Source organism: Balaenoptera physalus, assembly GCF_965194825.1.
Source record: "Balaenoptera physalus genome assembly, chromosome: 5".
Taxonomy (NCBI): domain Eukaryota; kingdom Metazoa; phylum Chordata; class Mammalia; order Artiodactyla; family Balaenopteridae; genus Balaenoptera; species Balaenoptera physalus.
The window spans coordinates 28752119-28775202 of record NC_138884.1 but is presented as its reverse complement, the minus strand read 5'-3'; the positions used below and the strand labels follow the sequence as shown (position 1 = coordinate 28775202).

The following is a 23084-nucleotide window of genomic DNA, read 5'->3' as shown; positions in this document are numbered from 1 at the left end:
GGAAAATAGATAGCTAGTGGGAAGCCACTGTATAGCACAGGGAGATCAGCTCGGTGCTTTGTGACCACCTAGAGGCGTGGGATGGGGAGGGTGAGAGGGAGGCTCTAGAGGGAGGAGATATATGTACACATATAGCTGATTCACTCTGTGTACAGCAGAAGCTAACACAACATTGTAAAACAATTATAATCCAATAAAGATGTTAAAAAATCATAAAAAGAAGTGATTAATGGGATGCTTTCCATAAGTACTCTTCCTTATTTGTGATTCCTCACCTCTAAAGCAACAGTACACATTTTCAATGTGGCTGATCAGTGTTAAAAATGCCTATATAACCAGGTGTTTACCTTAGAATGCTTTTGGTTGCAAGTGACAGAAACCCTGACTCAAACTGGCATCAATTAACAAAATTGAAAATTTCAGCAGTAAGGCAGGCAGCCAGTTAAGAGAGGGTTGGCTTAGTGGCTTAGCAGTACTGAAAAGCCACTTCTCTGCCTTATTTCATGACTCTTAGTGTTGACGTGATCCTACATCTAGTTCCTTCATGAAGAAAGTCTTGCTGACGTGAGCAGTTATTCCCATGCTCAACTGTATGCTCAAGCAAAGAGATAAAAAGAGCTTTTCCTCCCCTTCTACTTTACAGAGTCCTGAGCCTCACTCAGCTGGAACAGCATAGGTCACTTACATAACCCTGAAACAATTTCTGAGGTCAAAGTCAAGTTCTGATTGGCTTAGGTTTAGATGCTCATCCCTGAACTAGCCCTGATTTCAAAGGGGATGGAATTATACCACTTGACTTCATAATGGGGGTGTGATTGATCCCTGTAAATGTTGTGCCTGCTACCCACTGGGACATAGCTGGAATAGGTGATGGGAAGGCGGCTGTAATTTCTATTTCATCTTGGAACATTCTCTGACAACATGAAATCATTTGACCGTGAGGTGATGGAGCTATTGCCTTGGCCTCATTAGCATCATAGTTCAATGAGCCGAGAGTTCATGGTCCCATTCCTGTTCACTGGTCAGCACCCTCCCTTTGAGTCAGACCAATGTCATATTTAGAGCTGCCGTTGTTAAAGAAATCCCATTTGACAAAACAAGGAAAAAATAGCTACTAAAAAAGTGACTCTGAACTTGGCTGTTCTCTCCCAGCAAGGAGTGGTGGGAGAACAGTCACTGCCTTTCTGAATGTTTGGGATCATGTGTGTGCACCTGTGTCTGTGTGAGAGACTATTTCTTACTTTGGATAAATTTGGACTTTTGCCTGAGAAAGTAAGCTTTCTATCTGAGGCTATGAACTCTTCTTAAGAACTGTGAATGTCTTCCTCTGTTTTTCAGAGCTGACGCAGAACTGAATAATGTAGACTCTTCTGCCAAGACTTTTATTCATTGTTTTCCACTGGAGGTCGATGCAGCATGACGGGGTTATTGACCTCACTTTGCTGTTGAGAAAATAGGGACAGAGGGTTAAACAGCTTGCTATGACCACATGTCGAAGCAGGGACGGAGTTGGCATTAGTAATCGTTTTCCTGGAATCTTGGCCCGGTGCTTTCTTTACAAAGAGTTATGAAAGTTCCAAACGGAGAAAGAGAACAGGTCATAAAATACAAGCATTTTGGAACCCATCACCCAGTCTCAGAAATTTTGTGAGAAACAAATATTTGTAGACATAGTGGAAACCCCCTTGGTACCCTTTTTGGTTCCCACCCCTCACCTTCCCTTCTCTGAGAAAATCAGTATCCTGAATTTGGTATTTTACATTCTCATACATATTTTTCCTCTGTATGTGTGTATCCATAAAAAATATGGTACAGGTTTGCACATTTAACTTTATATTATTGCTGTTATCTTGTATGAATCATTTTTTTTTTTTTTTTGCTCAGCATATTTTTTAGTATATATCCATGCTCATACATCTAGCATGTTTATTCATTCTACCTATTATATAATATTCTATGTCATAAATATATATACATATGTATGACAGATTATCTCTACCATCATTTAGATTTTTGCTGCTGTTTAGTATCATAAGCAATAATGCAGTGTACATTCTTTTACCTTTTACCTTCTGATTACTTTCATGAACCCCCCTGGAAAAACAGAATACTTTTATGGAGATAAGCATAGAGATTCAATTGCTCTGTCTAAGTTCGGTCCTACAGTAATGCAGGAGTGAGTACCAGAAGCAAGACTTATTGGCCATATTTACATTTGAAGAAACTCCTTCTAAATCTAAAACGGTTACTGAGCAGAACCTTACAGGGCCTTCCCAAGACAGACCCCTCCCCCATATCCTCTGATTTACCTCCTCTCTGAAGTACCCAGATAACAGTATCTGATGCACATTTCCTGAGTTGTTTTACAAATGCTAAAACCGCCACCAAATGGAAGAAGTTACCTACTTGATGACCATGAGCAGGTAGCCCCCAGACCTACCGGCACCTAAGGGTTGATAATATTAACCCCTGTGACACTGCCCTGTTACATCACCATCAACCAATCAGAGAATTGTGCACGAGCTGATCACATACCCTGGGACTCCACTCCCTCACCTTGTCTTTAAAAATGCTTTGCTGAAGTCCATCAGGGAGTTTGGGCTTTTTGGGCACTAGGTAACCAGGACTCCTTGCTTGTTGCCCTGCAGTAAACACTGCACTTTCCTTCACTACAACCCGGTGTCAGTAGGTTAGCTTTACTGCTCATGGGTGGGCAGACCCAAGTTTGGTTCAGTAACAAAACCAATCCATGTTCTGTGTATACCATGATTTAAAGTTGCTATATCAGGATCTATCATTATATCTTGAAATCTCACCTATTTAGTCATTACTAATGCTACTTCTTTCCAGAACCAGACCTGAATTTCTGTGGCCTGCAGGATTTTTGTCAGGCTGAAAAAAAATGGCAGCAATCATAGTGATGGACTGAATAAATGAAGTTTTATCATTACAGAAATAGAAACAGTGGCTTGAAAATTTTAAGAACATCAATTGACTTCCTTCTAAAAAGCATGCCATGGGGAGAAGGGGTGAAATTTCTTTGGGATATCATTTCTGTGTATCTGAAAGTACTATCTTTATGTAGATAAAAATGAGCAAAGGATGGCCATTTGTTTGACTTATTTTAGGAACATTGTAGTCTGTTTAAAATGGCTGATTTTAAAATCTCCATGTCAACTATGAAACTAAATTATTTTGAAAAATTATTATGCTTTGTTCTGAATCCTCAGAATTCTGAAGAAACTGGTCCATTGTGTTAATACTGGAATTACTTTTTTGTATCAGCAGCCAACTGTGAAGACACTAATACAGATTTGAGGGAAATTACTGGCATAGGACTTGGGAGACTGGATTTTTGACTTGACCGTCTGACTATGAACCTTGTGAAAAAGTCACCTAAGCATCTTGGACATGGGGTTGCCCTAAATCAGTGCTTTGCAAGTTTTTTATGTTGACCCTATATAGGTGTTAAATCAGTTTAGTGGGTTGGGGCAACATACAAAAGAAAGCAAGATGGAATAGAACAAAATATATTCAGGGTGCAGTGAACGCACTCAGGGTAAATATTATTGCATAAAATTTTTGTTACAAAGGGATGAGTGTGCATAACTGCTATGGGACATTGTATAAAGTAAACTTCTTCTGTATTGCTTTTAAAAATATTTGAAAGTCATCTTTACCAGGTGATTTTAAGAACAGTCTCGGGGACCTCTCAGATATGGTTATGTCCATAATTAAAATTCACCAGGTGCTCCCATTTTTAGGAGGAAGCCCAGATATCCCAAAATAGCGGAAAAGACTCTTCATAATTCTTGCCCTCTAAGACATGGTGAACTACAAGCTTCCTGTTTCCATAGTACTGCCTCGTATGTCCATGCCTTTGCTGACGTTTTTCTCTTGGCCTCAAATACTCTCTGTAGACACAAAGCATTACCTTTACTAGAAACCTTTCCATACTCAACTATTCTTCATTGAATTGGCCACTCCTTTTCTTAGGTCCCTATTATCATTTTTACTGTCTTGTGTCATAGCCCACGGTACACTTGACTGCAGTTAATAATGGTGTAAAAAATCTATCCCACCCTACCAGACCATGGAAATTTGGAGGTCAGGTCTTTGTATCATAAGAATTTGAGGTTTTTTTTTTTTCTTTTTCTTATACATATGTACTCTGTTCTCCCTTGCTCTTAAAATAACTGTATTATTTTAAAACAATACATATTTATTGTGTCTCAAATGACATAAAAAGGCAGTTGAGGAAGGGATAGATTGGGAGTTTGGGATTGACATGTACACACTGTTATATTTAAAACAGATAACCAACAATGACCTACTGTATAGCACAGGGAACTCTGCTCAGTATTTTGTAATAACCTAAATGGGAAAAGAATTTGAAAAAGAATAGATACACATACATGTATAACTGCATTACTTTGCCGTATACCTGAAACCAACACGACATTGTTAATCAACTATACTCCAATATTAAATAAAAAATAATTTAAAAGGCAGTTGGAAAATCACCCTAAATCCCATAACCCGAAGAGGAGCACTGTTGACATCTAAACCGATGTCTTGCTCTGCCTGCGTTCACATAGAGAGGTAAGCATGCACACAAGTGCAGGCACACACACCCAATGTTACACCAATAAATTCATTTATTAATATGACCAGTTTTTCCTTTCAACAATGTCAAGGACACTTTCTCTGTCAATGATATACCTGTACACGATTTTAAATTGCTGCTTGTTATTCTAAGTCATGTTTTGTTTTGGTTGCCATTTATCAACATTAAGGGCAGTGATGGCAGATCTGACTTATTCCTTGTGTGCTAAAAGTATCAATTAGAAGGCACCATTATTGTCCTTACTTTCTTCAATTAGCCGTAGAGTCCTGAGCTGGCTTTGCAACTCTCTTCAAGGCATTCTACATTATGCCTCCTTCCCTTTATCCTTGGGCTGTGTCCTGTTAAAATCTCTGTGTATCAGTCTCCTACCTAGCAAAGCAATGTCTTTAGGGAAAGTTTCTCTTTCATTGGGACTTCCCTGGTAGTCAAGTGGTTAAGGCTCCACGCTTCCAATGGAGGGGGCATGGGTTCGATCCCTGGTCGGGGAACTAAGATCCTACATGGTGCGCAGTGTGGCCAAAAAATTTAAAATAAAAAAAAAATCGTCTCTAGTTACACGGTAAAAATTTGACGTTGAACAGTTTTCCCATTTAGGAACTAATAAAGTAGAATCATGCATATATTTATATGAATAATTTGAATCTCATCTCCCTAAAACAAGGTGTGAATCTGGATTGTACCTGACCTTCCTCTATTCTGTGGACAGGAAATTCAAGATGATATATAATTGTTTTCAGTGCTCAGTTCCATTTTACCAACCACTTCCATTCTTTGGTAGATATAGATTGCTAGTACAGTTCTTTAGGATATTTCCTCTACTCTCTGGAGCTAAAGTTAAGAGCTACTCAGATATATTATTCTAATAAAATGAAACATCTGGTACAATTTTGTTAAGTGCCAAACTTCATTATGATTAAAGCTTATTTGTGTCATTTGTGTATGTGTGTGTGGTCTGATTCAGGAGCAGATCATCTATTTCTTCAATGTAACTGGATAGCCTAGGTATAGTCCATGTTGTTCTTATGTATTTTCTCCTGTTTTTAGCCTCAACTAAAGCTCTCAGGAGTTCTTCATCCATCAGTTTGTGGCTTCCACAGTAGAGTGTATTTTCATACTGTACGGTACTAACCCAACCATTCTCTTAGACTTTTTGTTTCCATCTCTATATTCTAATCTTGAATCCTATCTCACTGAGTCTCAGGAATACTGGTGTCATAGTGTGCATTGCCTTAGGTTTTAATATAAACCATATGCCATTGATTACTCATGCTCTAGTTATGAGTGTGTAGAGATCTGAGCAATCAGTCACTTCTTGCTCCCTTCCCAATTATCTCATATAATTAACTATCGCTTCTTGCGTTGTTTCTCTTTCCATCCATACCTGTGCTCCTTAATAGCACTTGTTCTCAAACGGGATAGACTTTGCCCCCAAGGAACATTTGGCAATATCTGGAGATATTTTTGATTGTCACAATGGGAAGGGTACTACTGGCTTCTAAATGGTAGAGGTCAGGGATGCTAGTGAACATCCCACAATGCAGAATATAGGCCCACTCCCTACAACCAAGTGTCAGCCAGTCCGAAATGTCAATATTGCCTAGTTTGAGGAATCTTGCTGTGTAGAAACTGACTTCATGTGTTTTGGTTGAACTTTCCAATTCCACCTCCGAGATGTTCAGTTTGATATAGTCTCATGATTCAGACTAGCTGCTCAGTAGCCCAAAATGGAAGGTTGTATCTCATGTTTCATCCTCATTCCTATACTTAGGTTGAAGTGAGGCAGCCTTTGTTATTAAAAACAGTTCCCGGGCTTCCCTGGTGGCGCAGTGGTTGAGAGTCTGCCTGCCAATGCAGGGGACACGGGTTCGAGCCTTGGTCCGGGAAGATCCCACATGCCGCGGAGCAACTGGGCCCGTGTGCCACAATTACTGAGCTTGCGCGTCTGGAGCCTGTGCTCTGCAACAAGAGAGGCCGTGACAGTGAGAGGGCTGCGCACCGGGAGGAAGAGTGGCCCCCACTTGCCACAACTAGAGAAAGCCCTCGCACAGAAACAAAGACCCAACACAGCCAAAGATAAATTAAATAAATAAATTTAAAAAAAAAAAAAAAAAAAAAAACAGTTCCCTTCTTGGTGAGCGTTATATCACCCATTGACATTACCCCAGTTACACACAATAGGGAATGAGGGAAACTGAGGCATATTTCTAAGTAAAAGAATAAAACCGGAAGGATTAATAAGTATGATTATCCTCAGATACTCTCTGCTCCAAATGGCATTTGTTGTCATGGAAATTACTTTTGCATATATATTAAGGAAAACTCCATGGGCAGCTTAATACTAATACGGTTTCCTTTTTTTCCCCTCCTTTTTTGTTTTTCAGACATTTCTCATTTTCAAGAACAAAATGATTTAAAAGGATTACTAGAAAATCTCCATCAAAATATTCAAGCCAAAAAGAGGAAGAATGTAGAGATCATGTGGCTGGCTGCAACGGTAGGCACTCTCCTGTCAAATGGTATTGCCTGTCACCGTGATGATCAGAAAGCATTATCGGGTATCTGCTATGTAGGGTCCAACCTCTGCACTTTGGGCTACCAGATGTCATTCTCCATTATCCAGGAGATTAGGCATCTAGTCTACCAATAAACAAGAACACAAGATAGAAGAAGATGTATTCAACGAGAAAGAATCTTACTCATTGGCTTTTCTTATAAATTCGGGATGTGTTTGAGGCTAAAATCAAGGGTCTGTGATTTTCTTGATATTGCATGTTGCAATGTCAATAGCCCATGTCAGTCAGGGTTTTGAAGTGCTGCTCTAGAGACATAAGGTTTCAACAGAAAGTGGTTATCAGATCTCTGACTCACAGCCTCAGTAAGGCTCCTGGACATATTGTTTTGTTAATGAGCTTGTAAATGCGTTTGTCAATTTAGATATTGGCATAGAATTTATTACTGATGTATTGCTCTTAGGGTAATGAGCTATATTTTGTATGCTTCTTTCTCATTTAATGGCACCCTCAGGGTAGAAGATCTGCCTGCTTCCCCCCCCACCAGGTTTCTACAAGGTTGAGGGAGAAAATCATGCCTATAGTTTTTAAGCTCTTATCTGGCCACCGTTTAGGTATAGCTCACATGAGTTTTGTTAAACATTCAGACCCAGAGATCCTTTCACTAGGAAGGGATCTTTTCATCAGGAAAGGCACACATTGGAGATCTTTTTGATGAACGCATTGTTTGAACTTACTGCACAGGATTGCTTGTGTAATTTGGAGTTCAGTGTAACAGATCTCACATGTGCTATTCATTCTCTATCAATAGCATTTAAAACAAAGCCTTTCTCCCTGCTGCCAGCGCTTCAATTATAATCTAATATTACTTACTCTCTTCTGGGAAAAAGGAATGGATAATTTACCATGAGTTCATAAAATAATTTACCAAGAGCAAGGCAGAGGAAAGCTGCTTTAGTTTCCCTTCATGCCCTCTTGGAGCCCCAGGGAAGAACATCAAAGGTAACAGTATGAAACGTTGCTTTCAGGCAGCTCATTTACACTGGTCCCATTTAGCATCATACTACATTACATGAAGGTTGTTTTTAATAGTTCTTTCTCCTGTGTCTGCTCTATATACCTTCAAAGACTACTATGGTTGCTAATTCTCACGAAAATTTCACAAAGACAGGTCGTAAGTTATTTTTGCTATATAACTAATGACATGATAGCACAAAAGTAGTTTGATCATTTCCCAAGGCCATCTGACAACTTAGGAACATATACATATGTCATTATACACATATCGTGCAGTCATGTAAATTGACAAATGAAGGATGCACAGGTAGAACCACATATGTATATTTTCTCTAGTACATGTAGTTTTCTCATTTGAATATATTTTTAAAATTTCCATAAATCCCACATTTCTGAAATTTTTTTTGAAATGTATATACCAACCAAATATGGCTTACTCACAACTTACCATTGAATTCATGAATGGGTGATTACTTGCCTTGATAAATATACAGCACCCATAGTGTGCAAATTTGGCATTCTGTAGGAATATTGACTTTATTATTAATAGCATGTCTATACGGTGATACATGAGTTTCAATATCCTCTTTGTAAACCAGGGACCTTGGTATTATTCTTAAAGAAATATAGAAATTCCCTTTGACATTTTCCAAAAAGTTTTTATTTCTGTCTCTGTTTTATTATCCTCTCTTCTTTAAAACAATTAATGAAATACTGCTTTTGTTAATGTTCTACATTCTAATTGAAAAATGTAAAGCTATTTGGTTTTATCTTGAATGAATTTTTAAAAATGAAAATGAGAATTTAAAAAGACCAAATACCAAATTAAGCTAATGTTAAATTAAGCTCATATAGTTCAGAAGAGTTGTGAAATACAGAAACCAAGACCCAACCTGTCTGCTTTGATGGAATTGCCCCAGCTTCTTTTTTTTTAATACATTTATTTATTTTATTATTTTATTTTATTTTTGGCTGCGTTGGTCTTCATTGCTGCGCATGGGCTTTTCTCTGGTTGCGGCAAGCGGGGGCTACTCTTCGTTGCGGTGCACGGGCTTCTCATTGTGGTGGCTTCTCTTGTTGCGGAGCACAGGCTCTAGGTGCATAGACTTCAGTAGTTGTGGTGTAGGCTTCAGTAGTTGTGGCACATGGGCTCAGTAGTTGTGGCTCTTGGGCTCTAGAGCACAGGCTCAGTAGTTGTGGCACACAGGCTTAGTTGCTCCGCGGCATGTGGGATCTTCCCGGACCAGGGCTTGAACCCGTGTCCCCTGCATTGGCAGGCGGATTCTTAACCACTGCGCCACCAGGGGAGCCCGCCCCAGATTCCTCTTGATTTTAAATTTGTAACATGAAATATCCTTAGTAGGATAGTTGCATACAATTGTGACAATGCATTTTAAAGAATATTCATTCTTTTTAAAAATCACCTCTCATAAGTGACCATTGAGGTCTGTATTTTGTTACTATAAATATAGTCAAGCCTTTGTTATTTTATATTAAAATTTTTGAAATACTATTTATTTAAATGCGTTAGTGTTTTCTACAAGAAAAAAAAAGATTATATGTTGAAATCATGCTCTCACATTTCTCTAGTCACTTACATTGGAGATAGTGAGAAAGTACCTAAGGGCTAATAAGGACTTGTAAATCCTAAGCTAAGTATCAGAATCACAATTAAATCATGATAAAAACCCTTGATAAACTGTATTATTATATCCTCTCTTCAAATCAGGCAACTGTTAAGGCCTCCTCAATGGCAGATAATAAAGTAGGCCTGTATTTCATCAGAGTAGATGTATCTTAAGTGCATGTTGACTAACATTGTTGATGCATTAGCATGGACTAGGGAAGAGAAAAGAATGGTGTGATTCACCTGTTAACCGTAAAACAATGAGACCATAAATTATTGCTACTTACAGATTCTTCTCCTGGCTTACATCAGAATAACAAGAAGAAAGAATTATAGAGAGAAACAGAACAGGACAGAAGTTAAAGACTTGGTCCTTGTTAGGTAGACTTATATCAGCATCCTGGCTCTGCTCTGTTGTGCATAAGTCACCTTACCTATCTAAACCTCAATTTGCTCATCTGTAAAATGAGATTAATATACCTTCCTCCAGGGTTCATGTGCAGTTGAATTAAAAGAGCAAATTTATATGAAATTTATTAGCATTGTACCTGGTGCACAGTAGATATGCAATAACGGTGGCCATTTTTGGTGCCCTTATTCTTATTAGTTGCATCGATGAGTGGTTTCCTTATCGGTTGCACTTGGCACCATATGGATGTTTGAAATCTCATAACATCCAGCAGAGATTAGTAAAGGTTATTTTAAATATATAGTAAGAAGGTATTAGCTATGTAAGATTCAAATCAAGTGGCTGATCCAGGAAATACAGATTATTTTTTTCCCCTTCACTATTAAGATATTGCTTCTGAGCTGTGATTATCATTATCCCCTGCAGCTTAGATCCCCTCTCAGAGAGCTTTGCTGCCTCTGCTGGATATTTACCATCTTATATGCCTTCAACAGCCCCACACCTCATGTACAAAGAGCTAAATAAATTAAATCTATTCCACCAGCTTTTGAAATGAAAAGGTAGTATTTTTCCATTCCATAGGCAGATTGAACCAGGTAACTTTCATAAATTAACATAAATTTGGTGGGTTTAGACTAGAAGTGTCTAGAGGCCTCTGACACTTTAGAGTAATCTGCAGATAAACAATAAACTGTGTATATGTCTGTTACAGATTTGTCGCAAGCTAAATGGCATTCGTTTCACCTGTTGTAAAAGTGCCAAAGACAGGACGTCGATGTCAGTGACGCTTGAACAATGCTCAATCTTGAGGGATGAACACCAGTTACACAAGGACTTCTTTATCCGAGCGCTGGATTGTATGAGAAGGTATCCCATATGTCTTCAGCTTTCTTTCTTTTTTAAAACAAAATTTTATTGAAGTATAGTTGATTTACAATATTTGTTAATTTCTGCTGTACAGCGAAGTGATTTAGTTATACATATATATTCTTTTTTATATTCCTTTTCATTTTCGTTTATCACGGGATGTTGCATATAGTTCCCTGTGCTATATAATAGGACCTCATTGTTTCTTTTAGGTCATTTTAAGGTTTGGTTTTTTGTTTTCTTTTTCCAAATATGTGTTTTACTGGAGGACTAAACATTTAGTTACTTCACTGCATTTCCATGGCTTAGAGCTGATGACATGAGAGATAACATAATTTTAAGTGAATACTCATTTTAGGCAATAAAAAAAATGTGGCCAGATTTTGATCATCTGAATGGAGGATATATTTCATTAATACATTTAGACCTAAGTTGAAGGGCTCCGGTCCTTTCACATATAACACTTAAAGAGCACAGTCGCTTTTCATACAAGTCGTTATGTGTATGCACAAAATAAAACTAATTCGTTATGCAAACAAAGCAACTATCCAAAAAGTGGCAACTAACAGGTGATCTTCCCATGGGTTGCAGGGTCTTCCTGTCTTTAACCTCCTTCCTAAAATTATTTTCACATCACTCATCATAAAGACGGGATTACACGGATCCTTTTAAGATTGAGAATTAATATGGTTACTCTGCTGACATTTAAAATGTTCTGCCTGAAGTCATGTATCTTGATTCATTTCCGCAGTAATTAAATCTAAAGTCTAAGCCATAATGGGAAGGAAAAAGTGCCTCATTCACAACATCTGTCAGCAAGGACATACGTTAATTAAAAACTTTAGCGAACTTGTCTCTTTGCCACAAAGACCGACTCAGAAGCACAACAGGAAACATGGGACAGGCTCCCTGATCCCAGAAAGGAATGTCATGTGATGCTGTGAGAGGGCTGCTTCTTATCTGGCATGTCATTAGCTCCCCTTTTCTTTTAACTGCTACGGTCTTTCCATGGCGAGGGTGATGCTTGTCTGCGCTCCTTCTATGCTGTATGTTTTCCCCGCTAATGAGAGGGTTCTGAAGTCCTCTCTTTTACCCCATTTCATGTCTCTTGGCATTTTCGTTGTTCAGTGGAGTTCTACCATAATTTTTGGATAAATGTATGAGGATATCTTCAAGGCCTGACATGAGCATCTCAGTCAGCCATACGAAACATGTTTGGTTGTCATTAAAGACTTTTTTCAATAATAATCTCTCAACACTCACAGGGAAGGTTCAGAATCTGAGTATAAAATCTTCTAATGTGCATTTAAAAAGTACAGATGTCACTATGGATGGAACAAAGATGCCAGGTGAGGAGGGCAGAGCACATGATTTTACAGGCCAGAAACCCTAGAGGGCTAAAATGATTCAACCAGCATAAAGTATCTGGAAGGTGAAACTGTTACTTGTTTATTTAAGGTAAGGGTAAGAGAGGACCCTTAAATTAGAAAGGTAATTTTTTCCAATCCGTAAATAAAGGGCATATCTGTCATATATATGTTGAACTATAAAACTACATATTTTGGAATAGCATAAAGGTTGTATGGACCTGACATTATATATACAACACATTTGCTAATGACATAACATTTATGAGGATTTAGTGTGGGATTGTGAAATAAAAGTAAGGCACTAGAAATGTAATCCCAAAATACTAAAGATCTTCACTTCCATATCCCCACTACTCTAGTGAAATTTCAAATCTGCCAAATTTATCCTTTGGTTTTGTGTCTATGTGAGGGCTGCATGAGAGTGTGAGGGCTTGTCCATGTGTGTGTATGCGTGTGTGTGTGTGTTCGTGCGTGCATGTGTTTAAGGGAAATAGACGTGTTATCGTCTTGAATAACTGATGTCCTTTCCGTCTTTGGGTACTGTCTTACATCACAAGCCCCTAGGTTTGTAAGCTCTGGCCACAGGGCAGAGTAGATGAGAGGATGCGGCTTGGGAGCCAGCTGACCTGAGTTTGAATCCACTTAGCAGCCAAGAGGAAGTTAATCTCATCCTGCCTCTTAGTGCCTGAGGCAAGTTAGTCAACCTCTTGGTGCCTCAGTCTTCTCTTGTGTAAAAATAGACATGCTAATAATAGTAGCCCTTCTTAGGAATGTCTCCAGGATTAAATGAATTGATACGTGTAAAGTGATTAGATCAACGTTTGAGACACAGTGATCACTCTACAATATTTGTTAAGAAAATAAATAGCAAAGGTCATGATCTTCCTGAGACAATCAAGTCTAGGCAATTATGAGCCTCGTATTTTTTTGAATATATTATGACATACGGTTTGACTCCAATACCATATATTAAAATCTTGTAAATAAGCTTTCAAATGCAATGTGTTATCTATTTAAGAAAATAAGCTCTTTAAATACCACTTTGAAACTGTGCCTGTGTTTACAAATGCTGTGCTAATTATGGATGGATTGCATTCATTAAAGTAAGCCTGGATAGGTTTCTTATAAGTATTTTTTATGTTAATGTGTATTATTTTATGCCCTTACGAATAATCATAGAATTTGAGATCAAGGAGTCACCTTAAAAATTTAGTCAAACCTGCTTCACCTTATGAATAATGAAACTGAGCTCTACAGAGTGTTTCAGCAAAGACTACTCAGAAAATACTAGAGCCAGCACTAAAACACAGATCCTTAGTTACATTTTTTATCCTGTGCTATACAGTAGGACCTTGTTGTTTTCCTTAGTTGTTTTTTTTTCCTTTTTTATAAATTTTATTTATTTATTTTTTATACAACAGTTTCTTATTAGTTATCTGTTTTATACATATTAGTGTATATATGTCAATCCCATAATTATTTGGTTATGTATTTGACTACTTCACATCTGTTAGTTAAAATATTATGTAAGTCATATGAGTCATAAGAACCATGTACTTTTAGAAATTGGAGACTGTGTGCAAGATCAGAGTGGTCTGCCCACATCCTGAGACTTTGAAGAACAAACTCTAGTTCTAGAATGTTAACTCTTTAATTTCTACCTTATCTGTCATGTTCACTATTGTATCTGGGCATTTGAGCACAGTGTCTGGTCCAGAATGAAATAAATATAAATAGTGGTTGAATAAACAAAGAACAGTCCAAATAGGAATTCATTCTGCTGCCTTCTGTTTTTCAGAACCGTGTAGCAACTTTTTCATCTGTTTTTAAAATTGTATTTTCAATTATGTTCTGAGATAGTAGTTCAGTTCTTGCTTTTATGTCTAAGCCTTGTTTCCTAGGGTTGCACTTGAGTCTCTGTAATTCAGTGGTCAGTCAGTGATTAGCCAGAAGTTGTGCTCAAACAGTTCAATCCAGTAAGGCTTTCAACCTCTGCTGATATATCTGTGTATGGACTGGGAAACATCTTCAAATTCAGGAGTTTTTGTATCCATTGTGCCTTTTCTTTCCACCAGGCCCTATTAGGTCCTACTGGTCAACCCAGGATGTGTGGAAATTGATCAAAGCCCTCCATGGTTCTCTCATGTCCAGGATCTCATTTCCCATTACATTCATGGCTAGTCCACTGGTCTGGGGAGTGGCCCAAGTGGGAGTGCAGGCTCAGGCCAGCTGTGAGGTTGGCAGTCAGCATTTGTTTGCCTCCAAGGACGCTAATGCTTCGGACAGTGCCTGGGAGGCTTTTCTGCTCTTCACTTCCAATGCACTCAGACCCTGGGGCAGCAAAGTTGCCAGTTTCCATGGCAGCCTCTCCCTGGTAGAGGTTTAGCTGAGAGGGGCGGGGTGGGAGCAGCCCCAGGCAGAAAGACCACAGGCTCCCCCTCTTCTTACCTGCCAGTCAGCAGTTTTCCAAGAAGAAACTCTTTTCCACTTGTTGCTTGTCTTTGGCAGATTATTAGCATCCTGAAATGGTTGGTTTTGACAATATTTTTCAGTGTCATGGTTTTGGGAGGAGGAAGAGGATTTGCAGAGCTCTTTGCTCTGCCATCTGTTGGACAGTCCCAGCCTCCAGACAGTGGCTGCTTCTGGGACATTAAGAAACTACGTATATTTGGACCCTGTGCAGTTTATCATTGAGGTGGATTCAGGGATCCAGAATTTTTAAGAACTTTACAAATATTCCAGGACACAACCCTGGATTAAAAAAAAAAAAAAAAAAAGCTAGTGTTTTAAAGGAGTTTGAGTTTTATGTTTTTAAATGTATTAAAGTTTTTTATTTTATTTGACATCAGTTGCAGTTTATTTTATCTTTGAATTATTCTAACCACCTTTCAGGCTATTTACTCTGGATATTTTTAAAAGTTCACCGGGGTTATAATATCAATGTTGTTTCTGTAGTTTTATTTTTTTCCTTATCTATATTAAATTTTTCTACTGTATAGTGCTTATCTCTGTTAAATTTTCAAATTATTTATGGATGAGAGAAATGTTATGGATAAAAAGAAATAAAGCTTCATCTACCTGCTTGTTCAGAAGCCCCCTCACCAGAATAAGGTTCATGAGAGTGGGGACTTTTGTTATCTTGTTCACTGCTATGTTTTAATTATCCAATACCTAGAATAATGCCTAGTTATAGTAGGTTCTCAATAAATATTCAATGAGTGAGTGAATGAATAACATAGGTTTCTAAAGTGTTCAAGTCCTATAAGGAAGTTTTGTGCATACATGGGCATTTGGAAATAAGCAAATGAAATTATTGCTCAGTTGTGACATATTTATAAGCAAAAGTTCCAGAAGATGAAAGTGAAAGTTTTGGAGAGGTTTCAACTCAAATTCAAAAACAAACAGGCCACAAACAATCTACCTTAACACACAGTCTGAATCTGTCAACCAGAAGTTTAGAAACAGACATGATTGAAATAAAAAGGTGTTTATTTAGGGCTGCAGCCCGGGAGACACAGATTCAACAAGCATTTGAATTGTGTTCTACCAGACTACAAAATGGGGGAGGCTTATAAAGGCAAAAACCCACAAGGTTACAGTTAGTTACATGAGTTGTTTATCAAGAATTATAATCAGAGCTGGCAAGAGTCAGGGTGCTGGTTAAGTGAGGATTGGTTGGGATCCCAAATGGTTGCATAGTTACAATGGAAGACCTTGAGACCATAGGTTGCAGCTGGCAGGTATTGTTCTGAACACGGCTAGGGGTGTCCTTGGGTCTGGTACAGCTCAAAGGAAGTTCAGGTTCCCAGTGGTGCAGAGACTTGTCGGAGACCAGGTTTTCAATGGCTGCCCGACTGCATTTTTGTATGCCTGAACCATGATTACTCTATCATAATTTCAACTTGTCATTATACCCTCTGTACAGTTTTTAAAAATTTCAGACTCTCTCTTTTCTTACATATCCAGTATTGCTTATAGCTTCACACTTACGACCTGTGCTGCTAGCTACAGTCTGTTTGACTGAAATGGCACAAGATCCTCTTCAGACTAGGAAGTTGGCAAGGAGTGCCAACTGACTCTGTAAGGAACTCTTAGCGGTTGCCTATATTATAAGACCAAAACAATGATTCTCACAGGAGTCCCATCACAGACTAGGTTCTGGGATAGAGCCGGGGTTGAGAACTGCTTGACTATAAAGTCTGCCTCATTTAAACCAGCCACCATTCAGTAATTGATTTTAATGGCTTTGTGATATGACTATAAGCCTGGTATAACTATCCTTTCTTTGAGTTTGGAAGTGTATGTGTATCGCCAAATTCTCCCTTGATCATCTGTGGCAGGAATTAATGAAATGGTGGCTGAATAATCGGCAGATTTTTATTTTTAAAAAGAAAGGGTGAATGCATTCAGTATCAGCGCTCAGTTGTTTCTTATGGAATCACCATTGAATGCTAAGAGCCATCTTGTCACAATGCGTTTGTGAAAAGCATATTTAGTAGGGACTTTCAAACTTATATTTGATTAATAGGTGATTGGGATTGGATTGAAAAATAATAAAATTTGACTGGATTATAAAATGTCATGTTTTATCAAAAAATAATTGTGTCAGGAAATTTAATTGCCACTAAAAAGTAAATGAAAATGAAAATGCCAGTGCACTGTTATTTGCCCTTAAGAGGAACTCTAAGATTTTGTGTGTATACAGTGTAGCAGTGTGACACCATATTGCTTAGTTGTCTGTCTGTAACTTTTATTTTCCTTGTGTTACATTATTCTTCAATCTGTCATTCTATAATGGCTCTTTAAAGTTAAGATAGTTGGTATGCCATTAGTAAGACTAATCAGGGTATGCTTCACCATAAAACCTATTTATCACCCTTAAGATACAGGGCTTTAATCATTCATTTTAGTAAATATTTAATTCACAAGAGAGGGATTAAAAGGCCCATCAGCCTTACTGAGTTTTATTATCCTGCTGAACATGGATATTCTCAACATGAAATTTATGTGTCGGGGAGTGTAACTTATGAAATGTTCTGCTTTATAAACAAGTGACCTTAATCAACTGACGTCAGTATAGGTTTTATTTCTCATGACTTACTCCTTTAAGTATCCCTTTGTGGGATTTGCTTTTGAGTCACAAAGGTCATTTGTGTTCAAATAGAAACATGTCTTCCTTCTTTCCTCAGTCTTGTTTCCACTTTGGCTTTTCTTTTTTTTTTTTTTTTTACTTTTGATTGTACTAGCTGGAGAAGAGCTCCCATTATTTCATATTATCCCCTATTTCAAATATTGAAGTGAATAAGAAGCATTGCAGACATAGGTAATTGAAGCTTTCAGTTGTCTCTTGACTATTGGAAAGGGATGTGTTTATGTAGAACAGCACGAGCTGGAGCAGTTTCTCCATTATCACTTAGTCTTATCTCTTCCCTTGAGAGTTTCAGTGCTGTGTTTGCTGCATTATTTCAGTCCGTATCTGTGACAAGTAACAGTAATAAGCCCAGATGAAGTCACCGTCTTCTTAGGCATGCTAATAATTACGTGAAAACTTACCCCACTTAGGATGTTGTTGCTTCAGCTGCTGGTAAGGTGAAAGATGCTGCAGAGAGGACACTTCTATAGAAATCATGTTTGAGCAAATATCTCTTAACAAGACATCCACAGATGAACCACCACAAAAGAACTGGTCGTACTAGAGAAATCAAAGAATGACCTACAAAAAAACTTTCAACTTCCTGAACAAAATGTATGTGCTAATTTTAGGCTATCTTCTTCATACATTTATGTGTGTCAGATTATTTTGCTACTAAAAAGTAGTAGTTTTGAGATCTGTTTCTTTTCCCTAATTTGTTTGGTATTTAATTTTGTTTTCAAGTACTAGTGACTTGAGACCCTATTAGTATGGAGCTTATCATTCCGAGCCGTTACAGGCTTTAGACACACCTTTCCAAATAAGTCACTTCTCTCAGTTCCTCAAATTATTAACTGAGGACCTAGACATATAAGTGTATGGAATATGTGCTTTTCATTTAACTTAATGAAATAAAATGTAAATGAATCTAATTTAAATAGATTTAACTTCTGCCACAAACACGGGTTTTTAAAGTCAAGAAGACCTGGGATTAAATCCTTATTCCAGCAATTATTTTCTGTGCCGCTTTTAAGTTAATTAATCTCCAGGCCTCAGTTTCCTCATCTATAAACCAGGAATAACTATCTCTCTCTCTGTCTCCTGTAGGTGTTGTGTTAAATGGCATCACCTATTTGAATTCTCTATGCCCAGCGGATATGAGGTGTTATGCTTAATAAGTGTTACCCTGTTCTCCATGCTTTCCCCATTTTTACCTACCCTACTTAACGTTTCCTGTCCCATGTTTGTCTAAAAGTGCCTCCTCTGAGACTCCTGAAATGGAGGAATTTTCCTGGTGTTCAAGATCTTAGAAGAAAAATCCCAGGATTAATACTTGTTTTCTAAAAGGCTTAAACTCTTTCAGTGACTTTGGGCTAGAAGGTCTGTAAGCTTTGCTAGAGCTCAACTAATAACTTCAGGGGAATCTAGGAGCAGCTGAGCCTGGAATAGGGGGTTAGTGTTCATCTGTGGTCCCCAGAGAGCCGTGCCTCAGCGCTCAGCCAGTGGAACTTGGGAATGTCCAACTCTTGAATGCCCACAGACTTTACTGAATATCCAGTAAATAATGAGCCAGGACCCCACCTCAGGAAATGACCTGGGCAAATGTAATCATTAGCAGAAACATGTCACCGTCATATTCATAGTCAAATGTAAACATTTATTGAGTATCTACTATGGCAGTGTACCAGGCTAAGCAAAGGGAGACATAAACTTGTAATAATAATAGCAACTAAGAGTCAATGAGTTCTTGCTATGCACTAAGAACTCCATGAAACATCCTATGTGAGGAACCTTTATTAATCCCCACAATGAGAATATGAGATAGATGAGGTCACATGCCTGAAACTATTATTATTAGAGTGGATCAGAGGAGAAAAGGAATCATTGTGGGTTGGGTGGTCCTGAGGGAGGTAGGATTTGAACTGTGTCTTGAGGATGAGTACAATTTAGGTAAGTAGCAAGGAAGAGTTAGGAGGTCTTGACTAGGAATATCTAAGTGGTTAAGGCTAAGAATATTATTTATTAATTCATCATATGCGTTGGGTGTTTTCGTTTCCATAACTGCTCTCATAGTGTGTGTCACCTTCAACGACTCATATTCTTCAGCTGATATCATGTTTTTGAGATCTATGTTCATATACAAGGTCTAGTTCTCCCCTTTTAATAGCTGTATAGTATTCCTTTGTATGAATAGACCACAATTTACCTATTCCCCTATTGAATTTTAGGTTGTTTCTGATATTTTGGTACTATAAGCAACAGTGTAATAAGCATAGTCACATGTATAACTATGAACACAAGTATGAGGGTACATAAACGTATAAGTGGAATGAGTGGTATTTATATTTTCAATTTTCCTGGATGCTACCAGGTTGCCCTTCAAAATAGCTATACTAATTTATATCCCACAGGCCATGCACACATGCTCCCATTTTTCCACAAGCCCCAATATTTGTACAATAAGAATTTTTACCAATCCAATGGGTAAAAAGTGATATTTTGGCTTAATTTGTATTTTCCCAATAATAAGTGATATTGAACATCTTTCTAAACATTGATTGGCCATCTTGGTTTCCACTTTTGGTAGCTGATCTTTATTGCTTCATATACTGAGGGTTTGCGTATAACTGTGACTTTTAAAAATGTGACTTTATAAGGCACTGGTTTATGGTGTTTAAGTTTTAGAAAAGAGGGTTTCAGGAGTGGTAGCTTTAAAAAAATATTTTTATTTGTTTTGTTTATTTTCTTTACAAATGAAAGCACAGTGAAATAGGACAGAAGGGTCTCTCGGATTTGGAAAGAGAAATGCACAGTGTTTTGACAGGAGCCTGTGATGTGATCTGAGACTTTTTAGGACTCCACTTTAGACAAGGGAAGGAAACTTCCATCTGAGACACAACAAAAACCTATAGGTGATTAGGGAGACGATTGATGCCTTTGCACTTGGAAAATGAGGTGCAGCAGGAACTAGTCCTAGAAAGGGCTTGTTCTCATTAGAGAAGCCAGAGATGCAGGCAGCCCAGGCCTGAATGATGTGTGCAGAGCAGTTATGCCGAAAGCCAGCAAGTTTATTTACGCTTCCAGAAGGTTGAGACACAAGACTCAAGGAAGCTAGTGGTGTAGCCTCATATCATTGAACTTGAAAGCCATGTTCAAGGAGAGAAACAACTCGGAATTAAACATGTGGATATGGAACAAATATCGTAGTTCTATCTCAGATTCTGTTTGCTTTTAAAGTTTACAAGTTTGTTAGGGCATTCTGTTCCCATACAATACTGCTTCCCAAATCTCAGTCATTCATTTAACCACCTAAAGGTTTTTTTCCACAAATGTCGCGTGAACCATCATTTATTTTAGCCTTGACCTGGGCAGGGATGTTCATGAATTCATACAATTGTTATGTTTGTGTTTGTCCTAATGCACGTGAGAATAAATCCCAAGCTATTAAAAATCAATGCATTGTCAGTGTACCGCGTAAAAATTCCTGTCTCCCTCAAAGAACTTACTATACTCAGGTAAACACTGTCATTAAAAGGGTTTCAATCCTCCTTCTAACCTGAATTTTGGTTGTAGTTCTCCAGTCTCTAGCCCAGGGTAACAAACTGAAAGTCTTCACAGGCTACTGTCTAATGAAAACTGGACTGAGAGGCAATAGAGTTTATGAAAAAGCAGCCAAAATACTGCAAACTTTTCTCCTGTTCAGAAGATCACAGATGACAAAGAAGTTCAAATGCCCAGTGTAATACCCAAGGATAATGATCTCCAGTTCTATGGGCAAAATATATTATGCACAATTATACCGCATTCTCTTCCATTCATTGAGCCCATCAGAATTTATGTGCATGTGAATGACATCTTTATAGGGATCAAGGGTGTCATTTATAAAACATATCATTTACAAAATTGGTAGCTGATTAGTAGTATCAAGTCGCATGTGATATTTCTCAGCATCGTTTTGGGGATTTCACTGCACTGAATCCTCTAAAATCTAACCATTGAGACAGCTGAGTGGAGAGCAGGATGTCAGGGGAAGTAAGTACAGACAGTCCCTGGCTTAAGACGGTTTGTCTTAGGATTTGGGGACTTTACAGTGGTGCAAAAGGAATACGCATTGAGTAGAAACCGTACTTGGAATTCTGCTCTTTTCCCAGGGCTAGTGATGTGTAGCACAGATACTCTCGAGTGATGCTGGCGGGTCAGCCACGGCTGCCATTCAGCCACGTGATCATGAGGGGTAACCACTGATACACTTAGAGCCATTCTGTTTTTCAGTACCGTATTTACTAACTTATATGAGATATTCAAGGCTGTATAAAATAAGCTTTGTGTTAGCTGATTTTTGTGCAACTGTAGGTTAATGTAAGTGTTCTGAGTGTGTTTAAGGTAGTCTAGGCTAAGCTATAATGATCTGTAGGTTAGCTGTATTAAACGCATTTTTGACTTATGATATTTTCAACTGAAAATGAGTAACTTAAGTGTTCTGAGCCCTTCAAATGTATAGCATTCTTTAATAAGCTTTTTCTTTTTTAATATAGTGGCCTCATTCCTAGTTATGTCAGTTTTATGACATAACCCTTGCCCTGATATAACTCTTTCTCACAATCCATTCTTGATATCTTACTAAATTTTATGTATCCATTTAGACTGCCTTAAATTCCTTTTAAAATAAGGTGGGATGTGAATACTTAAGAATAAAATCACATAAAGCATTCCCTACCTGCTAGGCTCAAGGCTTTTCCTAAATCTGCTCTTAGCACCCATCAATTCAAGTTGAATAATACTGATTGGGAGTTTTTTCTAACAGCAGGAAAAAAAAAAAATCTAGTCTCTTACACATAAGAACTGAATTTATGTGTTTTCAAAGTGATGTCTGTCTTCTCTACTATTTGAGAAAATAATGGCATGTTATTTTTGTATGCTTCAGAGTTTGAAAATCACCTTGACTGCTCTATTGCTCTAGAAAATAGAAATACAATAGATATCATGTTGTTCAGTTTCTGTTCCCTAATTTAATTTTATAACAAATGCAGAGATGGAATCTTTGTAACAGATAGTTTTTTTTTGATTTTGTGATAAAGATTTTTTTTTTCTCTTGGAAAGATTAGAACAAAAGTGAGAAAAAGGCATGTTAGAGCTGTCAAAAGATATTATTTTTGCCAGAAAAGGAGGGGCCAAATGCCTTCCTCTTCACAAGAATGAATTGATTTTACAGCAGCTGCTCTTGAAATAGATACATTTATTGAAAACTCCCACTGATCTCCAATCCCTATAAAAAAAAAAGGAAAACCATTTTTTCTATAAGAAAACAAAAATCTCACATACATATATGCAAGGTCCATGTGATCAAATATTACATGGTCATAAAGTCAAAAGGCAACTGAGGCAGCTGTGTAGACTTGCCAGGGGTTCAGCTTGACCACATGAGAAACGTGTGGAAAGCCCAAATTCCAACAAGCATTTGCTGAGTTTAATCTTTTTTCCTCTGAGGTTGGATTACATAAATATGATTTTATTGCACATGTTAAT

General features: G+C 37.8%; 1 protein-coding gene across 10 annotated transcripts in view; it reads left to right on the top strand.

Annotated features, from left to right (window-relative positions):
- The window catches only part of INPP4B (inositol polyphosphate-4-phosphatase type II B), a 750879-nt gene that overhangs the window by 695353 nt on the left and 32442 nt on the right, over positions 1–23084 (top strand). For all 10 annotated transcript variants that reach the window (XM_082463351.1, XM_082463352.1, XM_082463345.1 and 7 more), the window contains 2 exons: positions 7009–7121; positions 10903–11057. In XM_082463351.1, coding sequence (XP_082319477.1) covers positions 7009–7121; positions 10903–11057 — 268 coding nt within the window. The remainder of the gene's footprint in view (positions 1–7008; positions 7122–10902; positions 11058–23084) is intronic.